Source organism: Lynx rufus, unplaced genomic scaffold, assembly GCF_022079265.1.
Source record: "Lynx rufus isolate CCGP_SWC_20201006 ecotype Redwood Valley unplaced genomic scaffold, mLynRuf1.p SCAF_3, whole genome shotgun sequence".
Lineage (NCBI taxonomy): Eukaryota > Metazoa > Chordata > Mammalia > Carnivora > Felidae > Lynx > Lynx rufus.
In genome coordinates this window covers 54,744,777-54,765,024 of record NW_025814845.1, presented here as the reverse complement: position 1 = coordinate 54,765,024, position 20,248 = coordinate 54,744,777, and the positions used below count along the sequence as shown (strand labels likewise).

Below are 20,248 nucleotides of genomic sequence, written 5' to 3'. Positions count from 1 at the left end.
CTTTGGGATCGTACATGATTACTCAGCTGACAGATTCTCCAAGATTAAAGCCCATTTGCTGTAATAAAAAAAAAAAAAGAGCCTTTAAACACATCTGACTTTTTGAGTTAGGATTTTATACTGTATTAATGAAAAGAAATAATATAAAAATAAAAGAAAATATGGGTGGGGACTGATAGGTACATTTGAACTGATGGAAAGATTTCTATTTATCCTCTACTAGTAACTAAGAGACCCTATTAAAAAAGAAAAATCTGCAGTTGTGTTGTGTAAGTCCACCGTTAGGAAACCCAGGGGCAAATTCATTCTTAGTAGATCCTCCCACAACATGAGATCACAATTGCCTGCAATGACCTCTCTAAAAATGGATCTGTCCAAAAAGAGGTTCCATTGCCTCTGTGGTAAAAAGCTGTCATTACACTTTCCACCAGTTGATGTGCTGGTAGCTAAGGGGCAACAATGGAACAAAAAGCCTTTTTGGTAGTGGATTTGATGCTGTGAAACTCACAACTTCAAACCTACTGCACAACTTGCTTTGCACTGGCAAAAGTGGTAATAGATTTCTCTCTGTCCCTGTAGAATGTAAGACCTGTACTCTCTTTTTTTTTTAAGTCTATTATTTTGAAAGAGAGAGAGAGAGAGAGAGAGAGCACACATGAGTTGGAGATGGGGCAGAGAGAAAGGAAGAGAGAGAATACCAAGCAGACTGAATTGTCAGCGCAGAGCCCAATGCAGGATTGAACTCACAAACCATGAGATCACGACCTGAGCCAGTATCAAGAGTTGAACACTTAACCGACTGAGCCACCCGGCACCCTGACCTGTAGAGTCCTCCATATGTAACCAGAAACAACTTTGAGGTTATTTTTGATTTTACTTTCCCATGTGTTATGTGAAATATATATTCCTTCATGATTCTAGTCAGAAATCAGTTAAATCAGTTAACTGACATTGTGGAAACCAAGGACAAGAGATGAGTATTTACATCTTTTAACTATTTACCAAGTATTTTGCACATAAGGTATGCATTAATCTAAATACCCTGAGGGCAAAGCTGGTCTTAGCTATAGGTTAAGAAATTATAGTTCCACTTTCCTTAAATTCATCTCAACGGCAACTGACTTATAAATGTGTCCACTTAAGAGAAAAGGAGGGCTTTCGCCTTTTGGTCTCTATACTTCTATATTGTTTGAATTCTCTATAAGAATGTACTGCTCCATAACTTGTGTAATTAAACAAGCATTTAAAAAATTTAAAAATTAGAATTGTTTAAAAATAAACACAAAATGCGGGCACGTGGGTGGCTCAGTCAGTCAAGCGCCTGACTTCAGCTCAATCATGACCTTGCGGTTTGTGAGTTCAAGCCCTGCATCAGGCTCTGTGCTGATGGTGCAGAGCCTGCTTGGGGTTCTCTCTCTCTTTCTCTCTTTCTCTGCCCCTGCCCCACTTGCATGTGCGTGTGCTCTCTCTCTCTCTCTCTCTCTCAATAAATGAATAAACTTCAAAAAAAATAAACAAAAATTTTCAGAGAAAAATCTGGAAGGATATATCAACAGTGGTTGTTTATAGCTTCTAGGTATATAGGTAATTTGCATGCTTTGTACTGTGGTGCAAAGCCTAAAGTACAAATTATCAATAATTAGCCACTATTGTTAATAGAAAAAAAAGAATAAAATGCTTACATCACACACACACACACACACACACACACACACAAATGGAAGCTTCATAACAGCTACACCTTCTCTTTTCACCCTATTTCTTTTAAATAGGTTTTCCCATATAGCTCATATTCATCTATTTTTGTAGATATTCACCCCATCAGTCAAACCTATATATTTGATTCCTAACTTTCTAAATAATCGACCATATCATTTTTCTTCTTTAAAAGTTCATTTCTAAAGTTTTCTAGTCATAAATTATAATTTTACTCTGTTCTCCTAGGCAATAATTAAATACTGTCAGCAATAATTAAGAATAGGAGAAAAGTTACAAAATGATAATTCATGTTATCCAGGAGTCTAGTCTGTGTGCATATGGGGGGACTGGAGGCAGGATTTAGGAACAAGTAGATGGAAAGTGATGGGAAGAAAGGATATAAGGAGAGCAAGAAACGTAATGAGGAGAGGAGATCAGTTAGATTGAACTGTATGGAACTGCCATTTACATAGGTCAAAAAGCTTGGGTATTGGTAACTTAATACAGTTCAACCAAATAACTACAATAATAATAATAATAGAAGGAGTGAGAAGAACATCAAAATACGTTTTTAAAGTCCTCATTCTACCTGACCTCTGCTTCAGTGTGTCACAGAACTGATGAGAATCTTGCAGATAAGGAATTCTACTCTACACATATCCAATTATCTGGAAGAGGCAAGTATTTCACATATTTACCTTCAAGATGGGAGCCATAAAGACTGACAGACCAGTCAGAATAAACACGAGGGTTCCAGTGACTCTTTGTTCTCTGAAACCAAATCAAAAGATTACCAATTGACTTCTTGTTTTCATAAACATGCTCTTGTCTTTTCACCTTCAAAAAAGACTGCACGATGAACAAACCAATGTTTGACTAAAACAGCAAAGGTGTTGATATCTTATATAAATGAATACCTCAAGTACAGCATATAAGCTCAACAGAACTACAAAATTTTCTTCTAACTATTGTATAATGTGATTTGAATTCATCAAGAGAAAAGTGATTCTTCTAAATCCTTTGCTTCTTTTACAATAAAAAAAAAAAAAGTCACTTGCTCCTGGTCCATCAATTACTGGCCTCTTTGAAGCCCTTATTTTTTACACAACTTGTACTGTTGTGTAATTACACCTTCTTTCATGGGAGACAGATATCACATTGTCCTACATTCTAATTAACAAACAGCTCAGGGAAATTTCATAAGTGCAATAAATCCCATCAGTCTAATTTCCAAATCTACAACACAAGAGTACTTTTTAACAAATAGGATTCCCATCCAACACCCCTTCCCCCAGCCCCCAGGAAAGAATCACCCACTGTTGTGGCGTGGGAAACAATGGCTCTGTCCTGTGAGCTATTCACCCAAGCAGTTAGGAGCAGGGTTTGCTGCAAAAAGTATTCAACACAGGATAAAGGTCTTATACAAGCCCTTCCTGGCTACCCAAACTTAACAGCTGGAGGTCAAGGTTTCTCAGTGCTTATGGAGACAGAAAATGAACTGGAAAATCACAGTTCCTTTCCCTTAATAGAATCTTAAAAATCATAAGGAGACCCATGAGTTTTGAGGCGTCTCAACAGAGCTGAAAAGTTAAAGAGTTTGACCTTTAAATAGGATTGTGATAGAGTACGTACCACAGCACCAAAATGAGCTGCATGTTCAAGAAAATGGATGGCCTGTTTGCAGTTTTACGTTGCGTCGTTTAGCCTTTCATTAATCAAAGGAAATATATGTAACGTAAGAAGTGAACTCGAAAAATTATGGAAGACTTTCTTTCTAATGGAAATTTAGTCTTTTCTGTAACAGCAAGTACAGGAATAAGTTAATCATCACCAGCCTTTTCTCCTCCAATTTTGCTCATTCCCTTTGAATGACATATAGATGTGGCATGGTAAGTTTTGTAGAGCGATTTTCCTCTGACTTAACATACCTCACTCCTAGAAACTTTGGTTGTTCTCCAGGTGCAGAAGTCTCGGTCTCCATCTTCAAACTGTCAATGTGAGCAATGGAAATGACAGTTGCAGCCACATACCACGGAAGAGCCATGAAAGAGCACACCACCATGAGGATGGCCACCCAGAAGAGATCCAGGTGATATCCAGCTCCTTTCTGTAGAAAGAGGTAACAAAACCACATGGAGAAGATGCTCATGCTTCTATCAAATCCTATTTCCAGATGGGAATTAAGATTACCAAATAACCCCAACTCTCTTTGCTTGCTAAAAATATCTACCTCAAGGTGAGCTCCCCAAGGAAGGCGACTTTATCTTCCTCACATTACGCACCCCCCCCCAATTAAACACAAAGCTGCCACAAGACACCTCCTCTAACTTTACTGCGGTCACAGCTTACGTATCATTTGCTTATTGCTAATTATCCTCTCTGTGTCCAATTTTGTAATTAGAAAAATGGAGCTATATATCTACCTTGAAGAGTTACTGGAACCATTCAGTGAAGTAACAGAGGCAAAGCATCTTACAGAAACTTAAAAGATAGTAGTTCTAGCATAGTAGGAGTTCAAAAAATGGTGATGGTGTGGTGGTGGCAGTGGTTGTTGTTATTAACATAAGCACAACAGGCACCTTAAAGGCTGGCACTAATCCTTCTGTTTTTGACCGTTTAGCAATATGCTGTTCATTTAGACAGTATTCAGAATATGAGGACCAAAGATCTAAAAGCAACCTTGAGAAGGTATGTATGACTACTTCTCACCTTTCATGGTATATGAAAATAATTGTTTAATAACCTATTAACCATTATCATTAAGGTAACTAATACCGCCTTAATCAGAATAGGCTGATTTCAAACACTGCCCAATGGTCATGATAACATTTACTGACTGGAAGAGCAGACGATGTAACAAAAGGTCTAGCTCTTTTACTCATTAACTAAATATTGTTAAATGTGTCCACAGTGTTATTCTGCGGTTATATTTCTCTGCTCTATTTATGAAGAAATCAAATGCCTAATACCCCTATGGAGGCTGAGAAAATAGAGCAGTCCATTTTCACAGCATGGAAGCAGCAGCACCAAGGGCCAGAGTACGACCAGTCTGAGGGAATGGAGATGCTGGATTTACAAAATGAGAATGTGATTTATACCAGGAACCTGATGACTGTTATCATTCAGATCCTGTTACAGTTAGTCAGAACACTGCTCTCCTCTCACCGAAAAGCCAAGATTTCACCCCTGGCTCGCAAACATGGGTCCAATCACGTTCTCAAAGAACTCACCACAGGCAAGGGTAGCTGACACAAGAAAGAAGAACATATATTGACTTAGCCCCGGTTAAGACTATGAACAAAGTGTCCTTGGGAGACAAAGGTTAATATATACTCATAAAGCCAATTCATTTCGGTACAAATGGTTTGAAAGCATATGGTTTGAATTGGGAGTGAGATAAGGTAGGGGAAAGGAGAGCAAAGGGTGGGGATGAGCTAAAATAAACCTGTTCAACAATAACTAATGAGGTGAGTATCATAATACATCTGGGTCTCAGTCATTCCATTCCTTGAAGAAATACTGACTACCAACTTACTTATAGGCACAGTTCTACGTGTTAATGGAATATCTCTGAATGAAACAGACAAAAGCTCCCATATTCGAGGTGCTTCTGTTCTGAGACAACAATAAACAACATAAACTGACAGTATCTTAAAGAGTACTAAGTACGAAGTAGAACTATGAGACTTTGTACACTGAGCAGGATGGTACTCCACTGGAGGGTTTTACATGGAGGAATGACATGACTTGCTTATGTTCTAAACACTATGGCTGCTGGGTTAGGACAGACTAAAGAAAGTCAAGGAAAGTAAGACCAGGTAGGAGTTGACTATCATAATCCATGCAAGAAATTGTGATGGCCAGAGCCAGAGTGGTAGGAGTCAAGATGGCAGGAAGTGTTGGAATTCTGGCTATACTTTAAGGTGGAATCTATAGGATCTGTTCACTCCTGCTTGTGGATGTGTCTTATGACGTAACTATAGACCATTCATGATCTGGCCTCTGTTCACGTCTGCAGCCTCATCTTTCACTTCTCCCCTGCCTGGCTCCTATACCATGGCCACTTTCAACCATATGCAATTCCTTCAATATGTCATACATACTAATGCATTTGTGTCTTTGCCCATATAGCACCCTTTCCCTGGAAAAACCCCTATTCTTCCTTCTTCTTACCTTGAAGCAGTCCTACTCATCCTTTAGACTTCAACCAGCCTTTAACTTTTTATAGTTTTCCTGCCTCAGCCCAGGTGAGATGGGTAAGTCTAGTTAGGTTAGATTTCCTCCTCTGTGTTCCCTTCATTTTATGCTTTCCTTTACCACAGCGCTCCTCACACTGTTTTGAAATTATGTGTGTATTTAGCTGTCTTTGGCATTAGACTGCAAGAAACAGGAAGACCTGGACTATGTCTATTCTCTCTATCCTGAATACCTAAGTAGAGTTCATGATGCATAGTCAATTCTCAATTAATATTTACCAAAAAATGAATGACAAATAGGATGTATACATTCTTCTGAATGGCAACTATAGACTCTTAATTAGTCATAGCAAAACAATTAAAACATTATTTGTTAATTGGCAGGAATGTGAATTACCTGGGCAGAGGGGTTTCCCCTCCCCCCTCTGGTGGACAACAGCTGGTGGACAATAGCTGGAAATATTACATAGTTTCAAGCCCTATTTAGACTAAATCACTCAAAACCATATTAGAGGTACCAACATGGTAATTAACAGAGAGGACCCCCAAATCTTGGCATCAAAGAAACTGTAATAACCTAAGGCTAGATTAATGGGTCAAAAGAGTAGTTGTTGCAGACAAAGTCACATAGGCTACCATGAGCCAATGCTATGCTTTCTTGCTCTATTTGAAAAAAAACAAAAGTTTGAATTAGATGTCCTGGAGACTAACAAAAAGGAACCACATAATACCAAAGAGGGTGAAATGGGGATTGTAGACAGTAGAATGAATACAAAGGAAGCTATGCAAAACCACCAAAATAAATAAAAGTTCTGGGAGAAAACAATTATAGATAATAATTACTGTGTGCCTTGACATAATTATCCTCAAAAAGTCTTCCTTTCCCTCAACCATGCTGAGAGTTCTTGATACTCTTAAGAGAAAGGGAAAATAATCAACATGACCTGAAGGCCCTGCCAGGTCTGCCTCTGTGTGGTTCCTTCTCCATCCTCAACCCTCCCACTCTCACTGTAGCCTCACTGGATTATGTCAGGCCTTCATTCTTGTCAGTCTACTTTCTCTTGTAAGGCCTGTGCATACAAAGTGATTCCTGTGCTTGAATAGAATACTCTTCCCACCCAGCCTCACCTAGCTAATTCCTACTAATGCTTGAACCTCAGTGTAAGAGCCACCACAGTTCCTAAAGGGGGCCACACCCTCTCTTGTAGACTCTTAAAGCATCATCACCTCTCCTTCACAGCACTAGCCACATTTGCATTGTCACATTTTGCATGATCATTTGAATAATACCTATCATCCTCATGGACCAGAAGCTCTGTGAGGACAGGGACCACGTGTGTTTTTGTTCACCACCACTGAAACCCCAGAACCTGGTGCAGTGCCCATCATAGAGTAAACACGCTAGATAAACGTTTGTTGGATAAATGAATGAATGTTAATTAATTCATTCAATGACACTATGCTAGATCCTGGAAGTAAAATCACAGATAATATACGATTTTTGCCCTCAAGTGGTTTACAATGTAGTGCTAGAGCTGAACAAATCAAGAGGTATTTGCAATATAACAATGTTCTATAGTTGGAGTGAGCTTGGAGTGTTATGGGAGCATCCAGAAAGGGTACTAAGCCCAAAGTCAAAGACATTTTGCATAGGAGGTGGTATTTAAGCTGAGTCCTAAAATGTGAGCCATAATCAGCTGTGGCAAGATATGGGGAAGCAGGAGAAAAAACTAGACAAATAAGCTGCCATTTTGAGAAAATGAAATAGATTTGGTGCATAGGAGGAGATGGGAGAGGTAAGAAATAAGGCTCCAGAAGTTAAAAACGTTGATGTTTTGCTAACGCTTTGGAATTCTTATCATAAGAGCAGTGTGAAACCATAAGAAGTTTTTAAGCAGGCAAGTGATATGATCAGATTTCTGTTTAGAACGATGGCTCTCTTGTTTTGTAGAGGACATACTGGAAGTGGTCAAGATTGGAGGCAGAGATACAGACATGACAGCACAGTCCAGGTCCGAGATGACACAGGTCCAACTAAAGTAATAGGACAGGTGGGAGAGATTTTAAGGAGACGGAGACCAAAGCGGAAAAAGCAATGTATTCTGCCAAATTTTAACGTTCGAGGCTTACAATGTCTAGCCAGTACAGCATCTTACTAAACACTGGAGACATAACTGTTGACCAGAATGCTAAAAGCTATGCTAAAAAATTCATGGTGCCCCAACTATTGGCATAAAGACCCAGAACCCAAATGGTTCTGTTAGAGAAGTTGTTCCTACAAAACAAACCTATCCATGTGACAACAAGCCAACTCTAAGATGTCTCTTTTAGCCAAAGGTATCTGAATAACTAGATTTGAGTGGAATGAAAATAATATAAAAATACTGGAACTTTTTTTAATGTTTATTTATTTATTTTGAGAGTGAGAGCAGGGGAAGGGCAGAGAGAGAGGGAGAGAGAGAGATTCCCAAGCAGGCTCCATGCTGCCAGTGCAGAGCCTGACACGGGGCTCCATCACATGAGCCATGAGATCATGGCCTGAGCCTAAATCAAGAGGCAGACACTTAACCGACTGAGCCACCCAGGCACCCCTCAAATACTGGAGCTTTTAGTAGAAGTAGTACTGTAAGAAATATAGAAAACTTTTAATAGAAATAGTACTGTACAAAATATACAAATGTTTCAAAAATAGCATGTGAATTGTTCTTACCCTTTGCCTTTTGCAGATTTTCATAATCTCCTACTTGGATTATACAGAGGCCTCCTAACCACTCCTCTCTGGCACCTCTCCCATCCATCCTTAATGCTGCTAGAGACAGTGTTTAAGTGCGGTGCTGGTGCCATTCATCCAGGCTGGAATGTTGAGGGAGCAGGGAAGGTCAGTAGCAGATGAGCGAGTCAGATAGGACAGATTATCAGCCACGACAGGCACCTGGCTCCCCATGCTGAGGCTTTGCATCTGATACGATGATGGGAGCCCTCAAAGAGTCCTGAAACTTCATCATACCTTAAATGCGCCTTGCACATTCTGCAACACTTTTCAAACTGGTACTCTAAGTCTTGCTATTTGGTTAAATCCGTTCTCTCTTCAAGGTCCAGCTCAAATTCTCCTGCTTCCCTCACATCACTCAGCAATCCTTGGCCCTCGATGCCACTCCCGCCATAGAAGTCCCTGCTTCACTCCTGTCCCTCACAACCCACTCTCCTCATAGAGAGACTCCTGTCCCTCACAACCCACTCTACTCTTTAAAATTTCAATTATTATACCGTACTTCCCTGCTCAAAACTCTCCAGTGGCTTCCTGTTTCCACTTAAAATAAAACACAGTAAAATCATCTATAAGGTTCTATATCAGTGTTTCTTCCCGGAATGATTTTACCCCCCAGGGAACACTTGTCAATGTCTAGAAACATTTTTGTTTGTCACAACTTAGGAGGAAAGGGTGAAACTGGCATCTAGTGGATGCCAGTACACAGCACAGCCATCACCTTTGAGAACCTTTGCTCTACATGATCTGTTCCTACTCCCTTTGACCTCATCATGAATCACTAATTCCCCCATGTTCCAGTCACACTGGTCTGTTATCCATTCTTCAACATACTAAGGTTCTTTCTACCCTGGGGCCTTTGCATTTGCTCATATCCTTGCTTGGAAAACTGTTATTTAATAAGCATTCATGGGGTGCCTGGGTAAAGTCGGTTAAGCATCCACCTCTTGATTTCAGCTCAGGTCATGAGCTCATGGGTTGTGAGATCGAGCCCTGCATTGGGCTCTGCACTGATAGTGTGGAGCCTGCTTGGGATTCTCCCTCTGCCCCCCTCTCTGTCCCTCTCCTGTTCATGCTCTCTCTTTCAAAATAAATAAACATTAAAAAAACAAGCAAACATTCATTAATGCCTATACTATGTTAGGGCTTGTGTTAGATAAAATAATAAGTACAATAGAACATGTGCCCTTAAGGGGTTTATAGATTATTAGTTGAAGCCAGATGTGGAGGCAAATAATTTATTGTATGTGTAAGATACAAGGCACAAAGAAAGGCAAGTCAATCCCAACCTTGGTGGTGGAGATAAGGGGTGAATAGGAAAAATCCACTAAACTCCTTCAGGGCAGAGACCATAAATTAGAACAATTCTTATCTTCAACATCGAACACAAATGTTCCATACATAGCAAGGACTCAAAAAATGCTCAAAAGGCTAAGTATGCCATTTAAAGTTTAAAAAAGTCCTGTCTTGGAGCACTTGGGTGGTTCAGTCAGTTAAGCATTCGACCCTGGCTCAGGTAATGATCTCACATTTCATTAGTTGGAGCCCCGCATCAGGCTCTGTGATGACAGCTCAGAACCTGGAGCCTGCTTCAGATTCTGTGTCTTCCTCTCTCTCTGCCCCTGTCCTGCTCCCTCCCTCTCTCTCTCTCTCTCTCTCTCTCTCAAAAACAAACATTAAAAAATTTTTTTAAATAAAAAAGTCCTGTCTTCGTGAATATAAATCCAAAGGATGTTCTACTTTCTAAAACTAGAGATTATTTTAAGTAGCGGGGTAGGAAGTGAAACTTTACTTCCTTTTGATATCATATATACTTTGCTAATACAGAACAAAAGTCATTTAGGAATAATCCACAGAAATCAAAATCTAGGGGAGAAAAAGACTAGTCTGACCGTCTGGTAAATAAGATGATAATAAAGGATCAGGAGCAGTATGCACATGCACAGACACAGAATAAACATCCATGCTAGGAGCCCCCCATAATCCAGACAATAAGCTGGTTTATGGGGCCACCAAGAATCATGACTTAGTTCCTCCCCTTAAGAAGCTCACAATCAGATGAGGGGACTCAGATTTGTACACAAATTACAAAGCACTCTAGACAGAGATTCAGAGAGGTTTAAAAAGGACACCCCAAGTACAGAGGATAAACTAGAGGATACACTGTTTAACAATTTCTAGAGTGAACACACAGAAACTTCCTGCAATGATGACATCTAAAAACAGGGCTTTGAGTAATACGAGCACTCACTATGAGAACCAGAGATAGGTTGGCATGTTTTCAGCTATCAGCTGTCTCACACAGTGCAACAACTCTGAGAACCATGTGGCCCAAGATAACCACATTCTTCAATATGTACTTACTGAGCCTACCATATGGAAATCATTGTGACGGGCCACATGAGAGCTGGAGAGAGGACTAAAACATGCCCTTGCCTTGAAAACATTTGGTCCAGAAAAGGGAGAAGGTAATTATACAACATAACTCCCATCCAAGATATTATGTGACCGGTGCCACAGAGTAATACACATACAGTAAGGGCAAAAACAAGAGCAACAGAAATTACATTAGGAGTGAAAGCTACACTGACAAGTTTATATCTGGAGGATTTTAAAAGGTGGGAAGGATTTTGGTAAGTGGCAATCATTGAGGAATAGAGAAAAGAGCTGGAACAACTGGCAGAAGATGCTGCCAGATTTGAGGAGAAACCAATAACCCATTTGATCTGAGCATCATATAGTATGGGGAGAGCATCATTCTAAATTTAGGCTGAGAACATATCACAAAGAGACTTAAATCCGAGGCTAATGGGATGCTAAAGGCAAATGGAATTTCTTCAAGGGGCAAATGTCCAGAAGGCCAAGGTTGTAAAGGATTAGAAAGATAGGACTGACATATAAGAACAATACTTTTAAAAAATTACTGCTTTTGAAATGAAGCAAGGGAAACTGATTATTAACTCATGGCTAAACAGTTAGAACAGTCTAGACATGAAATGAAAGGACTGGATCTAAGGTTATGATAACAGGAATAGAAAGGAAAAATAAAACAGGGAAAATTTTGGAGTTATCCAAGAAAACAACCTCAAATTTAGGGTTTTATCATAGGGGGTACCAGAAAATTTATTGATCTACCAACTTATCTCTATTTCTAGATACCTATCCTACATGATTTCTGCTTCCCACACACTTAAAATCATTTTCCTTGTGAGAAGTATCCCTTGCTTTGCAGTCTAAAGCTCAGACTTTTTTCCTGCTTCTGCAGTGACTCAGGAAATAACCTTGGAGAAGTCATGACCTTGCTGAACCTGGTTTGCTTTTGAGTGCTCTGCAGGGATAATGTGGGACATAACTAACCAAAATGATGGCCAAGAAAAGCCAAGTGCCTTGGCGTTCCTACATCAATACAGAGCTGTTCAGCAGAGTGGAAAGGTGGATCCCATCCCAACAGAGCAGTCAGCCAGCCAGGGCCACTTGACATTGAGCCAAAGCAAATGCCACCCAAAAACATGCTGCTTTTAGTATTATAATGCCTCCATCCCTCTCACTGTTTCAGGTTTCTTTTCACTCAATTTCATAGCACTCAAGGCCCTTTAATTTTAGGTAGGATCTCCAATTTTCACATTCCACAGGCACATTTCCTAACAAAATGTAAACAAAACAATATCCAGAGTGAAAAGTCTTTCATCCATGATGTCTCTCCACTGGTATCATTAGATTTGTGTCAAAAGTCTGGCACTTCCTCTGTAACTACAGTCGTTCAAAGAAGTGATTTCAAATAAGTGATTCCTAAAGTGATGAAAACTTATTTTTTATATACTCAATTCCTATTTTAAGAGGTAAATTCTAATATGTCTTGATAGTCCAATGTTTCCTACAGGGAACATGATAATTTTTTAAATTCTATATTTTATCAGGGGCATCTGGCTGGCTCAGTTGGTGGAACACCCAACTCTTGATCTTAGGGTTGTAAATTTGAGCCCCACGTTGGGTGTGGAGATTACTTAAAAATAAAATCTTTAAAAAGTTCTATCCTATTAATCCTAAATTTGCTAAACTTGAAATTCTGAATTTTACTAAAAGGAAAACTTAATGAGCAAAAGTGAATAGGCATTTACCTCCAAAGACACATAGCAAATCTTGCCAATTATATATCAAAATTAAGAATGTGCTTCCTAACTTTTTTCAGAATAAAATATATTAGTTATCATCCATTTCTAGCCTTTAAAACTAAATCAACACTGAAACTGCTCCCAGTAGAAGACATCTAAAAGTGCTCACAAAATACAGAAAATATCTTTTAGAAATCATCCTTATCTGCCAGAAAGTAAAAGAAACATTTGCAGACAAAAAAACAATGGCAATAAGAAAGAGTAAATCTACAAGGTTAATAAACCCTGGAGGCTTGGGCTCACCCTGAGAGACTATGTCAAATCCTGGGGCTTTCAGGCCTGGATTCAGAATGACCATCTGAACTCTGGTCTGGGAGACCAACTCCCAAGATCTTGGGGAAAGTCTACAAATGAAAGACATCCCCTGAAATAAAATTAGGATGCTCTAAATACAGCATACTCAGTTGGTCACCTAGGAAATAAAATACCCTACAGAGAAAGACACTGGGGATATATATGCCTTTCTTGGCCATCCTACTAGATATAAAGCCATAAGAAAAAAAAAAAGAATCTTGAAAGATATTTCTAACTATAAACCTATAATTAGGTTTGAAGCTGGAATTCACATTACCTGTATGGTCTAGAAACTCTTAAGCCAAAAACACAGAGTAAAGTGGTCCTGGCCTTCTATGAATGTCTTGCCACCCTACCCTCAAAAACATACAAAAAGATATAGCTATAAAAGGTCAAAACTATACTTCATCAAGCTTCTGAATCCAATGACCAATTATTTTATTCTTTTTTTAAAAAGTTTACTTATTTGGGGGTGGGGGGAGGTATGCAGAGAGAGAGAGAGAGAGAGAGAGAGAGAGAGAGAGAGAGAATCCCAAGCAGGCTCCATGTTAGCAGCACGGAGCCTGACGTGGGGCTTGATCTCACAAACCATGAGATCATGACCTGAGCCCAAATCAGGAGTTGAACACTTAACCAACTGAGCCACCCAGGTACTCCCCAATGACCAATTTAAAAGAAATACAAAAGAAAAAGCACATACTAAATGACAAAACAGGGAAGTAAGCACCATGATCTAGACTAAGGCAAATTCTGCAGTACAAATGTGGCAGATATTATTTTCTGAAAATGACTGGAAAAATATGCTCCTATCCTGCATATTTTTCTACAATGTAAAATTGTTATTCCTCCAACAAACAATGAAGCCCTTCCTTATCCCATTAAATGGACTAGTTTAATCAATCAACTATAGCAAAATAAAATATAAAGCTATGCCAGTGGTGGGTGTAACCATGAAATGGCCTTGTATCTTCCACTCATAATTCTTGGAAGTCAGCTTCCACGTACCAAGTACATAACCAGATAGCCATGCTGCAAGAAGCCTAACCCACACAGAAAGGCTCTGAAGGATGATATGCCATGTGGAGAAAGAGAAGACAGAGAAACAGACAGACACACCAAGGAACATCAAGGTAATAGGCACGTGAGACATGTGAGTGAGTGAAGAATCCATCCTGGACAATCAACGCAGTCAACCCTTCAGATGTCACTAACTGCAAAGGCAGGAGAGACCTCAAGCAAGGACACAAGACTGGACATGAGTCAATAATTGCTAGAACTGGGTGATAAACCTCTGGAGTTATACCATCTGTCTACTTTTATATATGTTGAAAACTTTCTATAATAAAATATGTTTTATGGGAATAAATAAAAGTAAAGAGTTCCTGGGTTGGTTGGACTCTCCTATACCTCCCAGAAGCAAAATAAAATCTTCTCTGGAAGGCTTTGAAGCACTTGCATGGGAAGATTAGCTTATAACTGTTTATTTACAAAAAAAAAAAAAAAAAAGACAATGAGAAGACACACCAGAAGTAAGAGAGGAAAAAAAACAAAGTTCAAAATCAAATCTGCAAAGACAGCAAATGTATAAAATAATAAAAGGCTTTATTGAAAAATAATAAAGAAGTTAAGAACTATCAAAGCTGGATAGAAAGATGTGGAAACTAACAGAATAGAACTTCTAAATCCAAAAAAAAAAAAAAAACTATAATTCTTGAAAGGAAAAATTCAGTGGCTAGTTTGCTGACAGAATAGAACCAACAGAAGAAATAATTTAATAAAGAGAAAGAACTGAAGAAATTACCCCAAAATAACACAAAGACCAAAAGATAGGAAATGTAAAATAAAAACAAAAATAAAAAACCCAAAACCAAAAACAGATTAGTAGAAGTAGAGCACAAGATGGAGATATATGACAAAATTCTACTTGGAATTCCAAAAGGATGTATTAGAGATTGAAAGAGTCAGACTTACAGAATTCTACAAGTGATAAAAGACAGGAAGATTCAATAATCTAATAGTCAATAAAAGACTGGAAACCCAATTTTCCAATACACAATAAAAAGAGATCTACGCTGACACAAGTTATAGTGAAACTCCAGAATAAAGACAAAAGAGAAGATGATAAAAGCATCCAAAAGACAAGAATGATTACTTACCAAGCAATGAAAAGTGTATTGACAGTTCACTTTTATGAAAGTCAGAAATGGAAAATAGCTTCTACATGCTGGAAGAAAGAGCTTTTAACCTACAGTATATATCCACAGAAACCATCTTACGAGAATGGAAGTGAGACAAACACATTTTCAGATGAACATAAATGAGGGTTTACCACTCAAAGATCACCCCAGAAAAAATTTCAATAGTCTAGTAAATAAGTAATGTTTAGAGGAAATAATTCAGTCTAAAGAAAACTCTTCCAAAATGGAAGATCTGAAATGCAAAAAAAAAAAAAAAAAAAAAAAAAAAAAGCGAAGAAAAGAGTAAATTTGCATATAATTCTAAAAATACTGACCATGTCTAATTAGATTTTAAAATCCAGATAGCAATCAAATCTAGGTAATAAGAACATAGGACTCAGGAAGGAAGATCAACATTAAAGCATTCTTTAGCCATTAGCAGTTTTCACCAGAAGGATAAACACACTGAATACCTTCAGAACTTAAATATGCATATTAAAATATACAACATAATCACTATAAGAAAAGATAAAGTGTATAACTTTCAAACTAACACAAAACAAATTAGAATGAAGACAATAAAAAAATAAAACTGTATCAACCTAAAAGAGGGCAAGAAAGGAGAATAAAAAAGAAAGAACAGTGAGGCAAATAGAGTGTTAGGGAAGTAGAAAGCAAAAATAATGTGGTAAAAATGAATCCAAATCTATTAGTCATCACTATCTATTTAAATGGATTCAATATTTTAGTTAAGAGAAAAGACTGTAAAAATGGATCCTATGTGTTATTTACAAAGAGACACGAGACACAAGGTGTATTGTAAATAAAAGACTGGAAAAATACATATCAGGGAAGTGAAAATTAAGTTACCAAACCTTTATTAGTACAAAATAAAATAAGCTTTAAGGCCAAAAGCATTGTTAGAAACAAAGAGAGGCACATAAAAAGTTCAATTCACTGAAAAGATAAAATAGATACAAATGTGGATGTACTTAACAACATGGTTTCAAAACAAATAAAGCAAATATTAACAGAAAATATGTACAAAAACTCCAATGTAATAAACTGCTTCTTTGAAAAAGGCTAATAAAATTAATAAACCTCAGGCTAAATCATCAAGGAAAATAAAAAGCACAAATCAGGGGTGCCTGTGTGGCTCAGTCAGTTAAGTGTCCAACTTTGGCTCAGGTCATGATCTCACGGTTCGTGGGTTCGAGCCAGATTGGGCTCTGTGCTGACAGCTCAGAGCCTAGAGCCTGCTGCGGATTCTGTGTCTCCCTCTCTCTCTGCCCCTTCCCAGCTCATACTCTGTGTCTTTCTCTTGAAAAATAAATAAACGTCAAAAATAAATAAATAAATAAATAAATAAATAAATAGTTAGTTTTAAAAAGCACAAGTCAATGACATTAGGAATTTAAAGGGAAAAGTAATATTCAGATTAGAAAAAAAAGATAATACTATAAACATATCAACAAATTTGAAAATATTGGGGAAATGGAACAAAATATAGAAAAATGTTAAGTTACCAAATAGAAAAATAGAAATTATGAATATTTTGCAACCATTAGAACATTTTGATCATCAGTTTTATAAGTTCCACATAGAAACTACTCAGCCCATATAGTTTTACAAGCATGTTTGATTATTCAAAAAAAAGATCATTGGCATATTACACACAATAAAGACAGTATTATATTCTATTTCAGAGAATGGAATGGAAATGGAATAGGAGGAGAAACACTCCCCAGCTCTTCTATAAGGATAACATATTCCTGATACCAAAATCAGACAGGGACACTATGAGAAAGAAAACTTGCAGGCCAATTTTACTCTTAAACAGAAGCAAAAATCCAAAATATAGACATATATATTATAGTATAATATATATTATACATTATACTATATATGTTATATATCATTATAATTTATATATAAATGTGAAAACTATGTATTAAAAAACCCTACCAGGTTGCAAGGTTGGTAAAATGACAAAAAATCTATTACTGTCACTCACCAAGTCAACAGATCAAAAACAAACAAACATGTTTTTATCTCAATAGCTTCAAAAAGAGTATTTGTCACTGTCTTCATTAAGGACAGTTACCACATTAAAATCAGATGAAGGATGACAGTGGCTGAATGGTAAACAGCTTATCCTGCTCTCTTCGGTGGTGAAGGAAATATGATTTCAAACAACTTTTTCAGATTGAAATGAGATCTATCCTAAAGTATTCTATTGAGGAGATGTGTCAACACAAAGTGGTCTGTGACTCTGCCAAGTCAGAAAGAATATTAGCTGTAATATAACTCTCAATAAAACTGTCTTGGTTTTGAATAAATTAGTATTTCCTAGTACTATAAAGAAAGTGGAAGGCAATGATAACCATTACTACAAACATTTACCTTGAGTTTATGCTCTTTCCTGTTCACAATCACAGCTGTGATTTGCTGGTCCATGAAAATCAGAATGGTGACCAACAAAGCAGGGATCGCAGCTGCAAGGTACACCCACCAGGGGTTTCCTCCAAATGGTGGGACAAACCAACCTCGGTTTGGACTTGTTGGCTTGAAGAAGAAGGAGAACATTTTCAAAACGATATTAATACATACTGTTTGGTGAAAAATCAATGGGAGAGATACACTTTGATTTCTGGAGAGCCAACATTTCAAAATCAGAAACCGTTTTACTGATAGGTTCAACAAAGATTAGTCACCAATAATTTCCTAAAGGTGATTATTTTTAAGGCAGTTTTTTAAATGAAGGAGACTAAGACTATAGGTTGAAGGAAAACAAGTACATGCCATTTTGTGTATTTAGGATGATCTAAGGTAAGGACTCAAGATGGAAGAATGTGACTTAAGTTTAAAGAGCAGCCATTAAAAAAAACCCAAATGTAATAGTCAGTAAAGACAGACAAGAAATTTGAATGAATTTTGTTCATGAATTTTAGCAATTATACCCAAGTTATTTCTACTACTGACAAATTGTAATAGTTTCACATCATATTATATAGAAAAGGTACAAATATTTTTTTTTATTTTATAATAGAACTTGTTTAATACTCTGGTTTTTCTTATACATATGAACAGTGACCCAGAATAACTGGTTAAATCCTCAGAAATGTTACCAAAAATGAAAAAGATGATCATTTTTCCACTTCTCCTGGAATATTTTTCTATCCTCTTCCTAACATTAAATAATGCAAATAAACTAAAACAGAATCCTATAAATTCTTTTCTCTATGTTTACTATCAAGAAAGTCTCACTTCTCTGAAGATATTTGTCTTCCGTCTCCCTTTGCTCATAACTACATCACTGAATCCATCCACATTTTATTCCTTTACCAGGTTGTGAGCTTGGAAGGAGGAAACAACTTTCTCTTGTTCATCAGTACCTTTCATATCCCCTGGAAAGGGCCTGACTCAAAGCAAACATTCAATAAATACTGACTTAAATGAACTAATCACTGAATGATTGAAAACTTATGTTTGCAAATGAATATGAGATGGCACAGATAATGCAACAAACATTCTGTTTGCTGTACCATATGGTCTCAGGGATGGAGAGAGAGGCTAGGAGTGCTCCATAAAACAGATGAAAGACATAATGAAAAACTAGATAGAGATATATAAGAATGACTGAAATGTAAATTTTACCCATTAGGCCTGCACATACCAACAGATTTATAAAGTGAATAATTCTTATATCTTCTTTGTAATAATTAAAAAATTTTTTTTAAATATTTTGTTATTTTGGGGACAGGGAGAGACAGAGTGTGAGCAGGGGAGGGGCAGAGAGAGAGGGAGACACAGAATCTGAAGCAGGCTCCAGGCTGTCGGCACAGAGCCTGACACAGGGCTGGAACTCACAAACCGTGAGATCATGACCTGAGCCGAAGTCGGTCGCTCAACCGACTGAGCCACCCAGCCACCCCCTCTTTGTAATAATTAAAATGTACATTATATATAGACGTATGTATATATGGCAGGTAGTTTTGTAGCAGGAAAAGAGTAATAACATAATCTTAGGCATTTTCCTTACTCTTTCTGAGCTCCGATATCAACTTCATAAAATCAGGATGATGATATTTGCATTACATCTTAGAATTATTATATGGACCAAGAAGGGGATTAGTTGCATGAAAATACTTCAGCTCATTTTAAATACTCTAAAAATATAAAGCAGAGTGTATTTTTCAATAAAACTCAATATAATGTGAACCCTGCATTTAATCGTAATCAGGCAGTCAACTTTAGTGAAGGAATAGACAAAGAATATGTATGCATCTAGCAAAAGACCATTTCTGAAATAAGGAAATGGATAATCCTACAAAACCAACTCAAAAATATATGACGAACTAGATAGAACAGGGGAGAGGAAAGAAATCCATAGCGTTCTACGAATGACCAAAAGCAGAAGTTCACCTACCTTGAACTCACTTGGCACAATTAGTTTTGGAGTATCCACACCCACCAGGGCATCTATTACACAAAAGATTAGAATGGACAAGATAATGGCGAAGTCACTGATCAGTTTTCTTGCCTGAAAAAAATTAAAAAGAAACCAAGGAATGTTTAGTGCTGGATTAATATATTTGCTTGTGTTGGAAATGAACAAAGAATTCTGTCTTTATAGTAACAGCTTCACCAGCAAATTAAAGGAGGTGTCACACTGTAGAGAGGTTATTTCTCAAATTGTTTTTGCATTGCTTTCTCATCTAGCCAGAAATAATTGAATCCCACAGAAGAAATCAGTGTGTGTGTGTGTGTGTGTGTGTGTGTGTGTGTATTGGGGGAGGGGGGAGGTTGGTGTTTGTGAGCTTATGCATGCATGCGCAGGCTGGGGAGAGAAGTCACAAATAATATATTCCTGAAATACTGTGCAAACATTCTTGCTGTATGCAGCATAAAGGATACCTAGATAAGGTTGAAATCTCAAGGCAT

At 37.5% G+C, this 20,248-nt stretch overlaps 1 protein-coding gene across 1 annotated transcript in view; it reads right to left on the bottom strand.

The window, feature by feature from the left end:
• Positions 1 to 20,248, bottom strand: part of SLC4A4 (solute carrier family 4 member 4) — a 299,466-nt gene that overhangs the window by 19,064 nt on the left and 260,154 nt on the right. Inside the window, exons 17-20 of the mRNA XM_047091144.1 lie at positions 19,734 to 19,847; positions 17,708 to 17,869; positions 3,627 to 3,805; positions 2,397 to 2,469 (exon numbers count right to left, since the gene is read on the bottom strand). Coding sequence (XP_046947100.1) covers positions 2,397 to 2,469; positions 3,627 to 3,805; positions 17,708 to 17,869; positions 19,734 to 19,847 — 528 coding nt within the window. The remainder of the gene's footprint in view (positions 1 to 2,396; positions 2,470 to 3,626; positions 3,806 to 17,707; positions 17,870 to 19,733; positions 19,848 to 20,248) is intronic.